This window comes from Stenella coeruleoalba (assembly GCF_951394435.1).
Source record: "Stenella coeruleoalba genome assembly, chromosome: 4".
Taxonomy (NCBI): Eukaryota; Metazoa; Chordata; class Mammalia; order Artiodactyla; family Delphinidae; genus Stenella; species Stenella coeruleoalba.
The window spans coordinates 126,864,439-126,883,134 of NC_137149.1; the positions used below are offsets into that span (position 1 = coordinate 126,864,439).

An 18,696-nucleotide genomic window follows, 5' to 3' on the forward strand; every position below is an offset into this window, starting at 1 on the left:
ATGCGGGATCTTAGTTCCCCGATCAGGTATGGAACCCACTCCCCCTGCAGTGGAAGCAGGGAGTCCTAACCACTGGACCGCCAGGGAATTCCAAGAAAGTATTTTAAAGTGTGTGATGATGACAGACTAAGAGTTGTTCTTTAACTACCATTATCCAGTGCTTTCATTTTAGCTGGACACGTGGCCATGCTGAGTAAAGAAGGCATTTCCCATCCTCCCGTGCAACCATGTAAGTGAAGGATGAGTGCAATTTACTTGAGGAAGAAATGAACTTCTGTTGTGAAAGCCACTGTTATTTTGAGCCCCTACTACACACCACTAAACCACATTCAGTAATACAGTGTTTAATTTTTCTCCTGTGCACAATTCTGGCCTTGAGAATATGATTTTTCGTAGCTAATTGAGACCAAGAGAAAAAAGTTATTTAGAGACAGAGACTCAAAAATGGTTTTCTGCATGGAGCAGGTGCCCCTCAATGAAAAACAAAAGGACGTCATCAGGACACAAAATCAGTACTTCCCAAGTGCCCCCAAATCAGTTTCTTTCTAAAATTTCTGCTGTCTATATAAATATCTGCATGTTGTCTGTCCAGAAAAGGGTAAATGTTTGGCTAAAATGCATTTATAATTACAAGTTTTATCCATTCCCAGGGTGAGTCAGAGTTCTTCAGTATACTGAAATAAAGTTTTATTGATACTAAACAAAATAATTTACTTTCTATTTCATACATGACTTTGTTTAAGTAAGGATTACTTTCCTAGGCTACGTAGGAGCTAATCACATGCCTGGGAACCACCAAGTCTTGGAGGAGATTAAAGAAAAGAAAAATAGCTTATATTAGCTTATGAGCTTGCCCATGTCTGTGGCTTCTGTGGTCTTAGAGAGGGGAAAAAAGGGGTTTGGAATTTGGGACTATCCCTTGTCATTTCTTCAGTGAAAGATGGGAGGATGTTAAATGACTAGTATTGAAGAGGAAAACCTCTTTTTAGTTCCTCAACAAGGTATTATGAGTTCTGTTGTTAGGAATCTGGCAGAGGAATGGGCATCTGGAGCAAACTTACGCCGCCCCGCTGGGAAGCAGAGCTCCAAGCACGCTGTAGGGCCCATTGTCCCAGCTCCACACCACATAATTAAAGAACTAATGCAACAGGATCTGTGTGCCCAGCTCTTTGGTGAGGGGAAAAGTCAAGCACGGGAATGAGGAGAAAGAATACACAGGTTCAGAAGAGTAATTCTCAAAGCCAGGCACATCCCCAGGGACATGTCAGCTCAGCTCCAAGGCAGATATCGAGAAAGGGACTAAATATTCCAATTAGAAAAAACAATTGTCAGACTGGATAACACAACATAACTAGTCTAAATGCCACTTACAAGAGATACACTTTAAATGTTAAATATCCTCAAAGGTTCAAAGGAAAGAGATAGAAAAAGATAGTCCTTGCAAATACTAACCAAAAGAAAATTGGTATAGTTATAATAACAAGAAGCATTACTAGAAATAAAAAGGAACGCTTCCTAATGGTAAAAGGGTCAATTTACCAAGAAAATATAAAAATTCTAAGTTCGTAGGCATCTAATGGCAAAGCCTCAAAATATTCAGAGCAAAATTTTACAAAGTTATAAGAAGAATTAGAGAAATCTACCATCAAGTGGGAAATTTCAGATTCCTTTCTTAGAAACTGATATAACAAGGAGCTAAAAAAAAATCAGTATGGATAGATGTAAGATTGGTATGATTAACAAACTTGGCCTAATTAATATATGTAGAAAATTGCACCTACCAACTGTAGAAACTCATTCTTTTCAAGAACAGGTAGAACATTTGCCAAATTTGAGGCTATGCTGAGTCAGAAAGGAAGTGTTGACAAATTTCAAATACTTTAAATCAAAGTATTTTCTCTGACTATAGGGGGATTGAGCTAGAAATCAGTAACTAAAAAATTACTGTAAGTCTCTCATGTTTGAATTTAATTTGGGTTTCTTTGTAATTTATAGAGATGAATACTTGGACCATTGATTTTGGACTGTCATATCTTTATTACCATTTAGTTCAAATATTTTCTAATTTCCCTTTTGATTTTTCCAGTTGATTAATTTCCAAACATGAGAGACTTATAGTTCTCATTTTACCTCCCAGTAGGATTTCACACTTTCGACCACTGCCTTTTTCCTGAAATACTCTTATTTCTTAAGACCACACACTTCTGGTTTCCCTCCTGCGTTACTACCTGTTCTTTCTCAGTCCCCTTTGCAGACTCCTTGTCCTCTGCTTGATCTCTACATGTTGAGCTTAGTCATGAGACCAATTCTCTTTTCTAACTGCACATTCTCCCTGGGTGACCTCATCCATTTCCAGGACTCTCTATATATCTATACTGTCAGGACTCCCGGACATATATATCGATCCTTGTGCTCTCTCTGAAATTTTGTCACATTCAACAGCCTATTTGTCTTTGCTCTGAGAATGTTTAGAACCCTATCTCAGACTTAACATGGCAATACAGAACTTTGTCTTCAAACCTCAAGGGCATCTCATCTCATAAACGGCACACAATCTATCCAATTAATCCCACCTAATGTCTATTCTGCCAAGACCTACTGTTGAATAGGTCTTGGAAAAAATACCTCCTGGATTTTAAGGAACGTAATGCTGAGCATTAGCAAATACCAGGTTTCCTAAGTGCTTGGACTAACCTATAGGCAGCTCTGGCAGCCTCAGAATGCGTATTTAGGTGTGTCTCCTGTCTTCCCCCATGTCCGCTAAATCCCAGACTCTGAGGCAGGGCTTGGGTGGGAATATAGCCAATATTTTATAATAACTATAAATGGAATATAACCTTCAAACATTATGAATCACTATGTTGTACACCATATTGTACACCAACTATGCTCCAATACAAAACAGACGTAAACAAAAGGCACCTGAGAGGCTTGAGTGGAGCCCTAAATAGAGCCCAGAGGGGCCAGGTGATCCCCAGCAGTGATCCAGGTGAGAAAAGATACAGGATTAAATGAAGGCAGGAGCAGAAGAGAAGAGAATGGACTTAAGAAAGAGGGACATTTATTATATGGGTAGAGAAAGAAGACTGAGAGTTATAAAAACATGTTAATAAGAAGTCTTTACAATCAAAATATATCACAAAACATGCATTGATAGCATGAGGGTGTCAGTAACACATTTCTCTTCCTGAGGAGGTCTCTCCCACCGCCCTGGCCATCAGTCTGACCAACCATGTGCTACCCAGCCCCCTCTCCAACTTGTCTCCCTCTCCTCTCTTCTCCATCTTTCTTCAGCTACAAAAACAGGGAATTAGAGCAGACTTGAACCACACATCCCTTAAAAGCTGAGTAAAACTATCTAACTAAAATGTCACAGGAAATCATCAAAAGCTGTTCAATCTGCCCCATCCGATATGGGGATATGATTGTAAACTTTACTAATGGTAACGAGAATTAAGTCAGTTCTGTTAACTGTTCGTTTGGTGAATTGGTCTGATTCCGTAAGATGTAGGGTGGAAACTTGGTGGTAGATGGCTGAAGGAGGTGGAGGAAAAGGTCATTAGAGTTCAAGGAGCTGAGAGAGGCTAGTGTTCCGTATGCACCGCTCAGGAGGATATTAAAGTCACCCAGAGCACTGAAAAAAAAATAGGAAAGAGCAGACAGTGATCTATGGGGTGGAGTGGGGGTGAGGCAAGAGGGAGTGACCACTGAAGGAGAAGGGGTGACCACGAGTCACTAGATTATAGCAACAAGAAGAGTGGTGTCTTAAGCTAAATTGCTAGGGATTGGGGAGGAGGGAGCAGTGCTGGACAGGAAGGGAACCCACTTCCTGCTCCCAGGGCCGGGAGATAGTTCCACGTGGTCTCCTCAGGGGAGCCGACATTCCATTAAGGCAAATGAGGCATGAAGTGGAGATAAGGTTTTTCAGAGAACCAGAGGAAAGGCTTGGCAAAGGGAGAGGGGGCGAGACGGTGGTAGCTGATGGGATGATCATTTGGAGGTTAAAAAACTGGAGATGATAGTGACAGGAATTCGGGGAAGGTTGGGGAGACTGCGGATGAGAGGAGCCCTCAGGTGTGGTGACTGATAACTGTGGTTGGGGTGGTGTTGGCAATGGGCAAAGAAGACAATTGTTTCCTCCTATTGTAAGCCTTTGAGGGATCGTCTCAGCTCAGAAGGTTTCCATCTTTGCAACTGTAGAAGGAGGACAATTGAATGTTGGTAGCAGCGTTATTAATAACAGCCAAAGAGTGGAAACAATCCAAATGCCCATCAGCTGATGAATGGATAATTAAATGTGGTGCATCCCTGCAATGGAACATTATTCAGCTCTAAAAAGGAATGAAGTGCTGATACATGCTACAACATGGTGAACCTTGTACACATTAAGCCAAGTGAAAGAAGAAATTCACAAAAGACCATACAGCATATTGTACGATTCCATTTATAATAAATGTCTAGAAAATGGAAATCTACAGAGGCAAAATAGATTAGAGGTTGCCTAGGGCTGCAAATAGGGTTGGGGAAATGGGTAGTGACCACTAACAGGTAGGAAGTTTCTCTTTGGAGTGATGAAAATGTTCTAAGAGAAATTGTGATGATGGTTGCACGACTCTGAATATACTAAAGACCATTGAGTTGTACACTTTAAATGTGAATTGTATGGAATGTGAATTGTATCTCAATAGAAAAGGAGGGCAGTAACTCCTGTTCTAATTAAACAAAATATGGATGTGAGATTTCTTTGGAAACCAAAAATCACAAAATACATACGAGATCACTAAGGCAAGTGTACGGACACTTTCAATGAGGGTTGAAAGAAAAGGGTGAATATTTGGGGGCTGGTCAGAACTGAGTAATTGAAGCTATAGCTTCAAGAAACTTTTACAGTTGTAATTCTGTGAAAGAACAGTCATATAAGTTTATTTCACTTTTTGTCAGGACTTCCCTTGTAGATTCGGTTTTATGCACAAGGGGGCGATGTCCACCAAACAACAAAAGTTCATAGGTGCTGGGAATATGCATATATAATCTCGGGGAAAAAACAAAAGTATAATTAAGAACAGCTGAAATTTATAAGTTGCATTAATACATATGAATTTGCTTATCAGTGCACATCTGGAAAAACAATGTGAAAGGGATACTTTTTGTGTTTTGAACTATGTCATTGTATTATTTATTCAAAATATATAGAAAAAAGACTTCATAAGGAAGATTATTTTGTGCTCTTATTTATTTAATTTATTTTTTAATAAATTTATTTTGTTTATTTATTTTTGGCTGCATTGGGTCTTTATTGCTGCACACGAGCTTTCTCTAGTTGTGGCGAGCAGGGGCTACTCTTCGTTGCGGTGCATGGGTTTCTCACTGAGGTGGCTTCTCTTGTCGCGGAGCACAGGCTCTAGGCACGTGGGCTTCAGTAGTTGTGGCTCGCGGGCTCAGTAGTTGTGGCTTGCGGGCTTTAGAGTGAAGGCTCAGTAGTTGTGGTGCATGGGCTTAGCTGCTCCGTGGCGTGTGGGATCTTCCTGGACCAGGGCTTGAACTGGTCCGTGTCCCCTGCATTGGCAGGCAGATTCTTAACCACTGTGCCACCAGGGAAACACTGTGCTCTTATTTAGATTGAAATATTAATTTGATAAAAGTGATGTGAAGAATATATGCAAACATATAGACGTTATTTTAAATGTTTTTTAGAATGAGTGCCAATTCACACTAATAGCTTTTAAAAAACATGTTCTGATGAACTCAAGGATTTCCTGTATATTATTTATTTTACCATTCTGTTTTCTATTTCTTCTTCCTTCTTTCCTTCCTTTCTTCCTTACTCTTTCCCTCCCTTCCCCTCTCTTTCCCCTTCTTTCTTTCTCTCTCTTTCCTTCTTTCTTTCTCTGTTTTTCTTTTTCTTTCTTTCTTTCTTTCTCTCTTTCCTTCATTCCTTCCTTCCTTTCTCTCTTCTTTCTCTCTTTTTTTCTCTTTCTTCTTTCTTTCTATAGGAAAGATCAATTATCTGTTCAATTATTTTTCAATTTTCTACTATCAAACTCTTCAATAGAAAGGTTGAAAGAATATTACAATAAGTACTCACTACCTTGACAATTATTAATATTTTGCTTTATTTAAATCTGTTTCTCTACATATACATGTATTGTGAGCAATTTTTTCAGATGCTCTAACCCTAAATATTTCCACATGCATCCATTTGATGAAGGCTGTTCAACTACAGTACCATAATACTGTTATTACACCTGAGAATGAGTAATTCTTCAATATCGTTTATTATCTAGCCATTTACAATTTTCTATTTGTGCCTAAATTGTCTTATATGGCTTTTTACCCCCAATCAAGGTTTACATATGGTATTGTGGTTGTTAGGTGTTGGAGGACAGAGGGAAAGAAAAGTACCCACCGAACTGAGAAGTCACCTTGAGACCAGAAACTGAGGCGCAGCTCCATATAATCAATAGATCAGTTTATTACAGGGTAACTTCCTCACAGGGTGGGATTGTGCAGACGATGATCCAGAAGCATTCGCAGTTGCACTCTATACCACCAAGAGGCCATTGTGCCATGTTGACAATTTTATAGTTAACCGAGAGTATCCCCTACATACGAATGAGTTCCGTTCCGAGAGTGCATTTGTAAGTCCAATTTGTTCCTAAGTCCAACAAAGTTAGCCTAGGTACCCAACTAACACAATCGGCTATGTAGTACTGTACTGTAATAGGTTTATAATACTTTTCACACAAATAATACATAAAAAACAAACACAAAAAATAAACATTTTTAATCTTACAGTACAGTACCTTGAAAAGAACAGCAGTACATGGGACTTCCCTGGCGGTCCGGTGGTTAAGACTACGCACTTCCACTGCAGGGGGCATGGGTTCGATCCCTGGTCAGGCAATGAAGAACCCACATGCTGCATGGTGCAGACAAAAAATAATAAAAATTTTATAAAAAGAAGAGTACAGTAGTACAGTACAACCATGAAGTGTGACGTTTGCTGATGGATTTTTAAAATAGATATTCTTGTCTTTGTAACACGTTTCTTTTTTTACTTCATGTTGATAAGAATTTTGTTTTTTAAACCATACATAGATGTTGAAATCTATCAACCAGTTTTCTGCATTAATTGAAATGATTGTGTAATATTTTCCCCTTTAATTTACTGATGTGGTGTATTACCTTGCATTCCTGAGCTCCTGTAGGATTCGCATGATTTCTTTCTTAAAAGTTTGGTAATATTTATTGGAGATTTTGTCTGAGCCCAGAATTCTCTTTGTAAAAAAGGCTTTTAATTATAAAATTCATTTTAGGTGACATAGGACTATTCAAATTTTCTTTTCTTTACTCAGTTGTAGTAAGTCTTTTATAATAGCCATTTGTTCATTTTATAAAATTTTCAAATTTATTTGCCTCAGGTTGTCCATAATATCTTTTTAATCATCATTTTAATGTCTGTAATATCTGTAGTGATATCCTGCTGTTTTAGTGCTATTAGTTACATACAAACATAGGATTATACTATGTTTAGTTATATAGCCTTAATTTTTACACAGCAGTATATCTTGGAAAAACCATTCATGACATTAAACGTACTTTTATTACAACAGTTAGGATGTTTTCCACTAGCAGAACCTATCTTTCAAGTAAAATCTTACACTTATCTTCCAATGTGGAAACAGAAGAAGTAGAGAAAGTAAAGCAAGGTGAAAGGGCATTGGACCTCCCAAACTTGGCCTCCCTTTTGTTTCAGAGGTCTCTCTTGTTAGAGGAACACACTTGAAAATTATTGTTCTATATTATAAATGGCTATATACATATGTATGCACAATTTAACCAACCCTCCATTGTTGAATACACTTCCAACTCCTTGGAGATAAATTAAAATTATTGTGCATACATTTGATTAATTCTTTAGGGTTAATTCCTTAAAATTCAGTTGCTTGGTTAATGGTTAAGTATAGTTTCAAGACATTAAAATTGTAATAATAAACTGCTCTTTAAAAAAAGTTGTACCACTAGACTGTGAATTATGGAGAACAAGACTGGGTCTGTTCATCTCTGAATACTCAGCCTTGCACAGTACTTGGCATGATGTAGATTCTCAATAAACAGTCATGGAATAAATGTAAAAAACAAAATGTTGTACCACTTTTTGCTCCCAGTGGTAGTACAGTAAGTCCCCTACATACAAACCTTCAAGTTGCAAACTTTCAAAGATTCCAACGTGCGTTCCATCATCGTCAGGCGTGAGTGAAATTGCAGCTTGCCCTCCGTGTCCTATTGACGATCCTTCAGCTCTACCCTCTCCCACCTCCTCTCCCTCCTCCAGTCAGTAACTCTTCTTGCCTGTTTACTTGATGTCAGCCCCTGTATGCCAGCTGTTGTACTGTACTACTGTACTCTTCTTTTTATAAAATTTTTATTATTTTTTGTCTGCACCACGCAGCATGTGGGTTCTTCATTGCCTGACCAGGGATCGAACCCGTGCCCCCTGCGTAGTCTTAACCACTGGACCGCCAGGGAAGTCCCATGTACTGCTGTTCTTTTCAAGGTACTGTACTGTAAGATTAAAAATGTTTATTTTTTGTGTTTGTTTTTTTATGTATTATTTGTGTGAAAAGTATTATGAACCTATTACAGTACAGTACTACATAGCCGATTGTGTTAGTTGGGTACCTAGGCTAACTTCGTTGGACTTATGAACAAATTGGACTTACAAATGCACTCTCGGAACGGAACTCATTCGTATGTAGGGGACTTACTGTATATGCCAGTGTTCCCTTCCCCACACCTGTATCCAAATTGGATATCATTGAGTATTTTAAAATATTTGAAGGGATATTATTCAGTCTTTAAAATAATAATTCAGATAGATGCTTAACACCTGGGAAGATATTTATGACAGCAGTAAATGCGAAAAGCAGAATCTATCTGCACATTTGCAGGCAAAGAAAGGGAAGTAACACAGATTGCAAGTGTTTTTCCTCTCCTCTCCCACCATCCCCCAATTTTCTTTAGTTATACAGTTTTGCAATATGAGAATAAGAAAAAAATATACTCCAGAATCCAAGAGGCAGGAAAACTGGCCCGTGTCAGTTTTCAACAGGGGTAAGCCACTCTAGCAATTTTAAACCAAAAGAAATTTACTATAGAGCTAACAATCACTAGCAGGTGTATAGGCCTTTAGGAATGATTCTCAGAACAATGCCACAGAAGAGCCAGACATGGAAGCAATCAGGAATCTGGGTTCAAGAAATCACCTCACTCGTGGCTGAATCCAGGATCACGTGCCCATGGCGCCATGAGGGTGCAGGAAGCTGCCACCACAGACGTGGGCTCCAAGAATATGCCATCTTAGCTGTCGACCAAGGATTAGGAACCATCGCTTCATCTACTAAAAGTGAACGGCTTGATTTAACAATACTGATGCTTCGCAGAGTTCCGCCTCCCGCTCCACTGAACTGTTTCTGACTTTGAATGTGACTGGTGGAAAGTGGAGGATGGGCCGGGCCCTAGCTGCAGGGAAGTCTGGGAAATGTAGTTTTTTATCCTTACAGCTTCTGAAGTACACGATGGCACTCTAGAAAGAGTTTGGATCAGCTGTTAAGCAAGCCAGTCTTCCACAGACCCTTTATTTCTTTGCTGGTTTGACACGGTAATAAATACGATTGTGAAGGATTTTCTCTGTTTGCTCTGTCTGACCTGCCCTCTTGCCTTCTCTGCCTTGCCATGTGCCCTGAGAAGATGACCTCCATGTATTGATATTACATCTCTTGGGTTATTTCTGGCTGCTGGTTGTCTTTAGCCAATGGCAAGTCACAGGAGAGGTAACCTGACTCCCTCCCTGCTGGTCTGCAATTGGTAGTGTTGCGTCCTTTTACCTAAGGCTGAAATGTCTGCTGGTGGACAGCTCTTGCTGGGTGTAACAGCACCATTTCCCTCCTCAGTTCCAAAAGTGCTGATGGCTTCTTACTGTTGCTAGTGGTTCTTAACCACCCCTTGTTTGTTCCCTTCACCCAATCTACAGATTTGCAACAGTTTCTTCATTCAACTCTCTTCAATTACTCCTTTGAATGTGCCATCTTTTCCTGCCAGGGCTGTGACTGATGTAATGACAGATAAGACAGTTTTTATTCTAAGGTGCATATAGCTAGGTAGATGAGCTAAACACAGCCATCTATTATGGACTGAATTGTTCCACCCAAAATTCATGTTGAAGACCCAACCCCCCGTACCTCAGAATATGACTGTGTTTGGAGATGGGGACTTTAAAGAGCAAATTAAGGTTAAATGGGTCATAAAGGTGAGGGTCTCATTCAATATGGCTGCTGTCCTTATAAGAAGAAAATATGCCACCAGGATTCCCATGTCCAGAGAAATGGCCAAGTGAGGGTAAAGTGAGAAGGCGACCATCTACAAACCGAGGAAAGAGGCTTCAGAAGAAATTAAACCAGCCTACACCTTGACCTCTAGCTTCTAGCCTCCAGAACCGTGAAAACATAAATCTGTTATTTAAGCCACCCAGTCTGTGGTGCTTTGTGATCGTAGCCCTAGCAAATTAATATACCATCACAAAAGCCCAAAGTGAAAACCAGAAGAGACTCGCCAATTTTGTGACTTTCAGAGGAAGGAGCTAGCACCTCTGGGTGGGGTAGTTGAGGGAAAGCCTTATGGAACTGTTTAAGTTGAAACTTGAAGGTTGGAGAGAATAACATTACCGACTTCACAGTATTACGAGGATTAAGTAAGAGTGACTATAAAACACAGTGTCTCAATTAACTGTTGAATAGCTTTGTAATTTATAATGACACAGAGCTAAACGCATAGACCCAGGTTCAGCACTATCTCCTGACTTCCTGTGGCCTACTCTTTCCAGGCTTTGTCTTCTGACATTTTAAAGTTCTTAATTCTCAATACACTTGAGTTCCTTGGTCCTTAAGGCCCTCCATCTTTAGTGTCATCTCTTAACACTCAACTCTGCCTCTGTGATAGCTAGCCTCTTAAGATGCTGCCCACGATCCTTACTTCCTGGTATTCATGTCCTTGTATGTCTCCTCCCACAGTGAATAGGGAGTAGACCCAGAGAAAGAACCTGTCCATCCATCCATCCATCCGTCCATCCATGTATGCTGTGCATCTATCTATGGAAATGGGGACGGCACGTTTGAAATCTGTAGGGCAGGTTGGCAGCCCGGAAATTCACACAGGATTTCTATGTTACGGTCTTGGGGCAGAATTCCTTCTTCTGTGGGAAACTTCAGTTTTTGCTTTGAAGGCCTTCAACTGATTGGATGAGGCCCATCCACACTATGGAGGGTGATGGGCTTTACCTAAACGGATTGTAATGTTAATCACATCCACACAGTATCTTCATAGCAACGTCTACACTAGTGTTTGAACACACACAGGGGCACCACACCCTAGCCAAGTTGACACATGAACCATCATGATACCATATTGGAGAAAGTGGGCTTTTAAAACATTTATGTGATGTTTTCTTTTCTGTACCACCACATACTGAGTCCTCCAAATGCTCTGGGCACCACACACAAAATCAGAGACATGTTGAGCTACGAGTGAATCACCAACATAACCATGATTAAAAGTAATAAAGTCCTGTCTAATGAATTATAGGAATAAACTTTAGGAACTTAATTTTCTTCCCAAATTTCCCAAGTATGATCTAATGACAGAGTCAGAGCTGCAAAATGCTGCGACTTATAGTAATTCTTGGGGTTTTCTGAAGCACTGGAGGTGTCTGAAAACTTTCCTAGAAATGAAGAAGCCCAGCCAGCTGTCATTTCCCAAGTCATGTTGGGAATGTATTTCCTGATGGTAAAGGTTGCATACAGGCCCTTACTTATTGGCCTTTTACTCAACAAAGTGCTGGTAGCATTGGCTACATGAAGGAATAACGCGCATACGCGTAGGGCAACTGGGTCTCAGGAGCTTTTTCTATTTGGTTAGAGCGTGACTATTATATTTAGCATGATTTAGTGGGATCTTTACTGCAGAAAATGAGTGACCCTATAGAAGTAGAACTGCGAAGTGTAGTTAATGGCAGAATTGGGTTTTTGATTTAGATAAAGACTCTAAGGAAGAGTTGGAAATAGAAGTTTTATGTCCTTATTGGGTCACAGTTTCAGTATCCAAATTGACTACTTAAGGTCTTGAAACCAAATTGTTTGAAAAGTTTTATTTGGTAGCAGAAAATATCTACAATAGGATCTTTACAAAAGAAGATGTGCAAGAGGGGAGAAATAAGTTTATACATAAGATTTTGCTGTGGAAATTTGGAATGATTATCAACAATTGATTTAGGTTACAAGAACTCACACAAAGCCGTATCTTTTTAGTAAAGGAAGCCAGAAGCTATGTTAATCCCTTGACGAAACAGTCTGTTGAAACTCACAATATGCATTATACTGATCCTAAAGAAAGATAAGTCTATGGACGATGAACTAAATTATTTCAAGCTGTAGTGATATATAAACATATTTAGTCAGATTAAAACCAATCATCTCAACAACCCGACAAGTGATTTTTCATCAGAACAAGTCCATGATGTCTACAACATTCATTTGCACCATGGCTTTTTCACCTCATAGTTGTTGGTATTTTAAATTATATACAGATTTACATATAGCTGATGTTATTGACAATAACTGTTATCCTGGGATATGCCCCTCTCTCTCTCTGTATCCACTTGGTTTGGTCATGTTATGTCAATCCTGTTACAGACCTGACTGCTTATCTACCAATGGAGGATAAGACCTACCACATGACCCAAAGATAGGAATAAAAAGATTCCGTCTCCCTTGTTGTTTCTAAACTGTTTAAGGCTAGTATATTTTTAAAGGATAATTCATTTGAAATACTAACACCAATCCTTTCAATGCGCCAAATAAGGAGGCACTAAGAGTGTTTGGGAATATCTAAGAATTATGCCTATGGTATAGTGTACAGGCATAAAATAGTCAACAGTTTAACAAAATATAAAAAATACTGTTTTTGCTAAAGGGGGAAAGCAGACAACTTCCCACTAAAAGAAAAAGAAAAACAAACACTGGTGTTCAATTTCCAGTTTGAATGCATTTATGACTATGAAGATTACGACCTCCGATGAATTAAATATAAAGAGTCCAGAGGGAATTATGACTTATGACATTAATGTACAAGTATGGCAGTATTTCTATATCAAATTAAACTTAGTCTATGATTAAATACAATGCTATATATACATACACACACTCATAGTACCTTTATGGAATTCTCTAAAACGCTCACAGTAGCTTATATGGTATTGATAAAAATAAAGATGAAAACGTATAGAGTGTAGATAAAAACCACTTTTATAGCTTTCTAAGGTGATGCATCCTGTGGGTTAAATAGCTTACATTATTCAAGTCTGAATTTTGAGTTTTGAAAGCAGAGCTGCGCACTGGTATTCAAACTTTCATAAAATTGTACAGTTTTTCAAAATAAGGAATAAAAGGTAGAGATCATCAAACGTGGGAGAAAAAAACTTCTGATTTATAACACAACTGTTACACAGTTAACCAGTGGTGTTCAACCCATGCCTGGCCAAAACTCAGCTTCTTGTGGGCGATTAGGGGTATTAAAGAGTTTGATTCAAATTTTGTTTTTATAAAAGTGTGTAGTTTAAAAACTTAGTAAAAATGCACATTCTAATGTGTTACATACACTATTTTACCACACTGGAGTCTGCTTATGTATAAACTTCCACTACCAGGATAATTTACGTTTATATAAACCTGGGAATACAACTTTATCTATTTCTAGTTAAAGAATCTCCTGAAATGTGTGTTTAAACCCTATTATTATTTGTACTTACTTACATTTGCATGAAGTAAAATTCGCTTGATAGCATGTGAATAAAACAAGGCATAGAAACAGACTGGCAGCTAAGGTTTCACCAACTATCTATAACCCCAATTTCACATTTGTGTTACTTAGAAATGTTATTCTTAGTAATGTTCTAAGACAAGTAAACATAAATGTGGACTCAAAATACAGTTACACTGATCAAATGGACTTTCCAGGCTTTACATATTGGGCTTACACAAGAGTTTACTTAAAAGAGATTCTAGTGCTAAAAAATCTTTGGGAAATACCACTCTATAAGAGACTGTCTTTTCATTTAATTTGTTAATGCAATGTTTAATGTGATTTAGTTTAACAAACTGCCTAATTTTCAATTCTTAAATTACTCTGCGTAATGGGAAAATTCTACAGATTTGAGTGCTGCGGGTCTTCAAAATGGTAACTTGCAAAAAATTGAGAAATTACACTAAAAAGTTCATTATTGCCTTAGACTCTTCTGATAGGTAGCTTTTAAAACGAGATTTCTTTTTTTTTTTTGCGGTTCGCGGGCCTCTCACTGTTGTGGCCTCTCCCGTTGCGGATCACAGGCTCTGGACGCGCAGGCTCAGCGGCCATGGCTCACGGGCCCAGCTGCTCCGCGGCATGTGGGATCTTCCCGGACCAGGGCACGAACCCATGTCCCCTGCATACGCTCAACCACTGCGCCACCAGGGAAGCCCCCAAGATTTTTGAATTAACAATGTATTTACTGTTGTGTTCTAAATCTCAGAGTATGTTTATCCTCCATGCAACACAATTTGGTATCTTCACACATCAACTGCGTTATGTGTTTTGACAGTTGAGGCACATTTCAATGATTTTCGACTCTATTTTGTGGTTTCATTATAAAACAGCTTACTCACAGCAAACTCAAACAATGTTTTTTTATTTAAAAATCCACCTCAAAATTCAGTTCTGGGTTTTAGTTTTTGTTTAAAAAGAAGCAAACATTTAAAAGCATTAAATGTTACTTGTCTACAATTCATCTTGTTATGAACGTTTTTAGCTCATGGAGGGGACATAAACCCATTACATTGATTAGGCACAGTACGGTGACCAAGGGGCCAGAAATCAGGGCACATCTGTGTACTCAGGTAACATTAAAGGTCTGCATGGAGGGAAACATGCCTCAGCTGTGGGCTCTTCAATCTCTATGCCCCCTCCAAACACTGTTAGTAAGTCTCAAATCAGTACATAAGAGATTGTATGTAACTTAGTTAAAAACCAATCAAACCAATAACTATACCTGCTTTCTAAATTACATTGCAAAGCCAAGACAGATAAATTGTAGCCTTACTATAGATAATGTGTGGTCTTGCTATAGGACCATGTTATAGGTGAGAAAGAATTATACGACACCTCTGGTGGTTTCAGAAATCTGGTTGGAAGAGGTCCATGACTTTAAGATTTCACATTATAGCAAGGCTCCAATATTTCTTGAATTGGGGCAGTGAATATAAATCACAGTACACAAGCCTTAATTCTTTTACTGGAAAAGCAATAGGTGCTACATATGAGAATCACTTATATAACATCTGTTTTTTTTAAAAAATGCAGATATAAAATATTAATTGCATAGGGATTTAAATAGGATAAGGCCAAGAAGAATATTAAGTAAAGTTTAAAAAAAAAATCATAGGGCACTATGGTGTCAAAAGACAGAATTTCATTCTTCGAGTAATAAATCTGAATGACTGTCTAATTAAAAATCACAGTATGTTGCTATAACTAACAGTGAATGTCAATTGTGCCATTAATTCCAAACTGGAAACCAGCATTAGAGGACTAACACGAATACAACTAAAGCTCACTGTCTAAACCTGATCATTGTATTAGCACATCAGTGCCTGGTACGTACCTGATTAGTTATATAATCTACACTTTGCAAATAACGTAAAGTTTAATACATGTTGAAAATGTGAGAGCACATCGTCACCACATGCCATCAGTGAGTTGTACGCTTACTTGATAGTGTGATTATTCACTCTTTCCAAGGTGTAAGATCCCACCTGGCAGAATCTTCACGTAATGAGCCCAAAACACTGTAATTAACAAAATACAAGAAAGTCCCACCACTGAAAACCAAATGTCCATGAACCAGAGAACAAAGTCCTGACACCAGTAGGTACATGATGCTTAGCACTTTGGAAGGCAATGAATGATGAGTCCAACTCTACTTTGTAGTTTAAGCTAACGGTTACCCCATTAAGTTTCAGGTAGAAAGGTATATTGTGAATCTACTTCTCACGTCCTGTTGTTACCCTGCAGCTGAAAGAGCAATTTCCCAGTGGAAAGTAGCTTAGTTCACGTAGCATTGTTCTTAAGAGTAGTGTGAGGAAAACAAGAACTCCCAACAGAATCATGTTAAGGTCCATTCGGGAATACCCAAACCAATGCTTTAAATGAAAAAGTGCATAAATACAGTAATACTACAAGTGTGTTAACTACGAAACAAATGTTTCTCTGGGAACCAAACAACAGTATTTTCCCACATTATTTACATGTGATGAATTGTTCAGATACCACAAAGCACCATTTACACGCTCAATGGCTTGATTAAGTCTGAAAGGTCCTCTGACTTCGACTCTGTTCAGTTGAGGGTCTACCTAGAGTACAAGGGTCAAGTTATCTTCAGTCAAACAGGATTTCTCCTTACAGCTCAGTCCTCTTTTGTTCAGAGACATTAAAGCGGCATTTTCACTTCACATTCTTGGCTGGTGTTTCAGACTCTGTGGACTGTCTCCCATCGGTCCAGGCTTCACGGGTGCTCTTCAGAGCCAGCGTCTTCTGTTGGTCAACCACGACATAGTCCACTCTCTCGTCAGCTACACTGCTGCCTGAGCCACTGCTCTTTTGCTAAAAAGCAAAGGAAAAAACCCCATAAACCTCCACAGAAAAAGCGGTGCTTCTGCATGAACTCCAGTCTTAAAACACAGACACATATGCACTGTGAATAACTCTTGAAATTCTACTGGGTCACCAAAAAATCAGTTTAACAATGTTGTCTCTCTCCTAACTGTACTCTGTTTTTCCCTTAATTTTAAAATTATTATATTTAAGAATTCAAACTAATGCTCCCATAACAGATGAAATTCTTAGAAAAGAAGGAGAGCAGCCCCCTGGTTCACCTTAAGAGACACAGCTTGCTTTTAGCTTAAGCTTGACTTTTTCAAGTCCTGAGAACAGGTACAGGTGTTTACTTTCAGAGTTAAGAAATGTTTTTTGAAAAGGAGTATTTCAAGAATGGCAGGCTACATAAAATCCAACTAGATACTCACTAACTTAAAACAAATGTAATTATTAACGCGTTGCTGGGCTCACGAGAAATTAAGGGAAATATCCAAGGTGTGAGGGAAATGGAGGGAGCAGAGAGCTGCTAAAGGGTCAAGACGGTGTCGTCTTCAGGATGAACGTCAACTGAGCAGTGCAATCAGGAGGCCTGGGTGGGAGGAATGCGGAACCCAAAACTATCCTGTTAGGATAGGGACCCTTGAAGGAAACTGAGGTAGTCCTAGGGTGGTAGCATCACCTGCTTCCTAGCAGAAGCAAATGCAAATCCTTTCTGAAGGAAATTTAGGTCTGCAGGTTTCCCACAGATATGCTTAGCAAAATAAATTCACAATAAAAATGCACGAACACACAAGGAAACAAGCCATCAGGTGTGTGAGAAACGGTAAACACAGATTCAGACCTCCAAGGACTTCAGGTATGGAAATTACTGCATAAATAGTATAAAATATGTGTATAAAATGTTTAAAGGAATTGGAAAATAAAAAATAAAAGGAATAGGATAACAAAAAAGGAGTAAGAAGCTATTCAAATCAGATAGGCATATTTGGGGGAAAAAAGCCAAGCAGAATGTCACTTCAGCAGTGAAAAATAAAATATTGAGATTAAAAATTAAACACATAGGTTAAGCAGAAGAACTGAGAAATTAGTGAACTTGGTGACAGACCTAAAGAAATTTTACACGTAAGCAAAGAAATGATAAAATAGAAAATATGAAAGAGTGGTAAAAGATAAGAAAAACAGAATGAGAAGTTCTAACTGTCTAATCAGAAACCTAAAAGGACAGAAGAAAGAGAATCGTGGAAAAACAATACTTAGGGAGATAATGATTCAGACTTTTCCATAACTGACAAAAAATATGAATCCAGAAATAAAGACTGCACAACTTCTACCAAGCAGGATAAATAAAGAAAAATCTATGTCTAGATGTCTAGACACAGTGTAGTGAACCTGCTGAACACCAAAGATATAGAAAAGATCTTAACATCAGCCAGATAGAAAAGACAGATTACCTACAAAGGAACTGCAATTAGACTGACAGCATACTTTTCACAGGAACAATGGAAGCCAGGTGACAGCAAATAGTATCTCCTATGCGTTGAGAGAAACTTACTGTCAATTAAGAATTGTGAACTCAAACTGCTCCCCCCGCAAAACCCTCAATACTCATTTTCCAGAATGAGGCAAAATAAAGACATTTCAGTTAAACAAAAACTGCAAGAATTTACCATTAACAGACTTCCATGAAAAGAACTTCTAAAGGAAGAAGGAAGGAAAATGATTAGAGAAGGAAGGTCTAAGACACAAGAAGGAATGATAAAAAAAAGAAGTTGGTAAACATGTAGGAAAATGTATATAAACATTGTCTATATAGTAAGAATACTACTACTAATGTCTAATTTGTGAGTGTAACAACAACAAGAACAACAAAAAACCCTAAAACTTTTGGACAAAAATACCAAGAAAGTCAGAAAAGGAGTAATTTGAACTAACATCGGAAAGGGAGTGAAGACCATG

At 38.5% G+C, this 18,696-nt stretch overlaps 1 protein-coding gene across 5 annotated transcripts in view; it reads right to left on the bottom strand.

Annotated features, from left to right (window-relative positions):
• Positions 1 to 12,198: 12,198 nt before the first annotated feature.
• GAB1 (GRB2 associated binding protein 1) overlaps positions 12,199 to 18,696 on the bottom strand; it is a 128,572-nt gene continuing 122,074 nt past the window's right edge. For all 5 annotated transcript variants that reach the window (XM_079920751.1, XM_079920750.1, XM_079920753.1 and 2 more), the window contains one exon: positions 12,199 to 16,746. In XM_079920751.1, the coding sequence (XP_079776877.1) occupies positions 16,588 to 16,746 (159 nt within the window). In that variant the 3' untranslated portion in view covers positions 12,199 to 16,587. The remainder of the gene's footprint in view (positions 16,747 to 18,696) is intronic.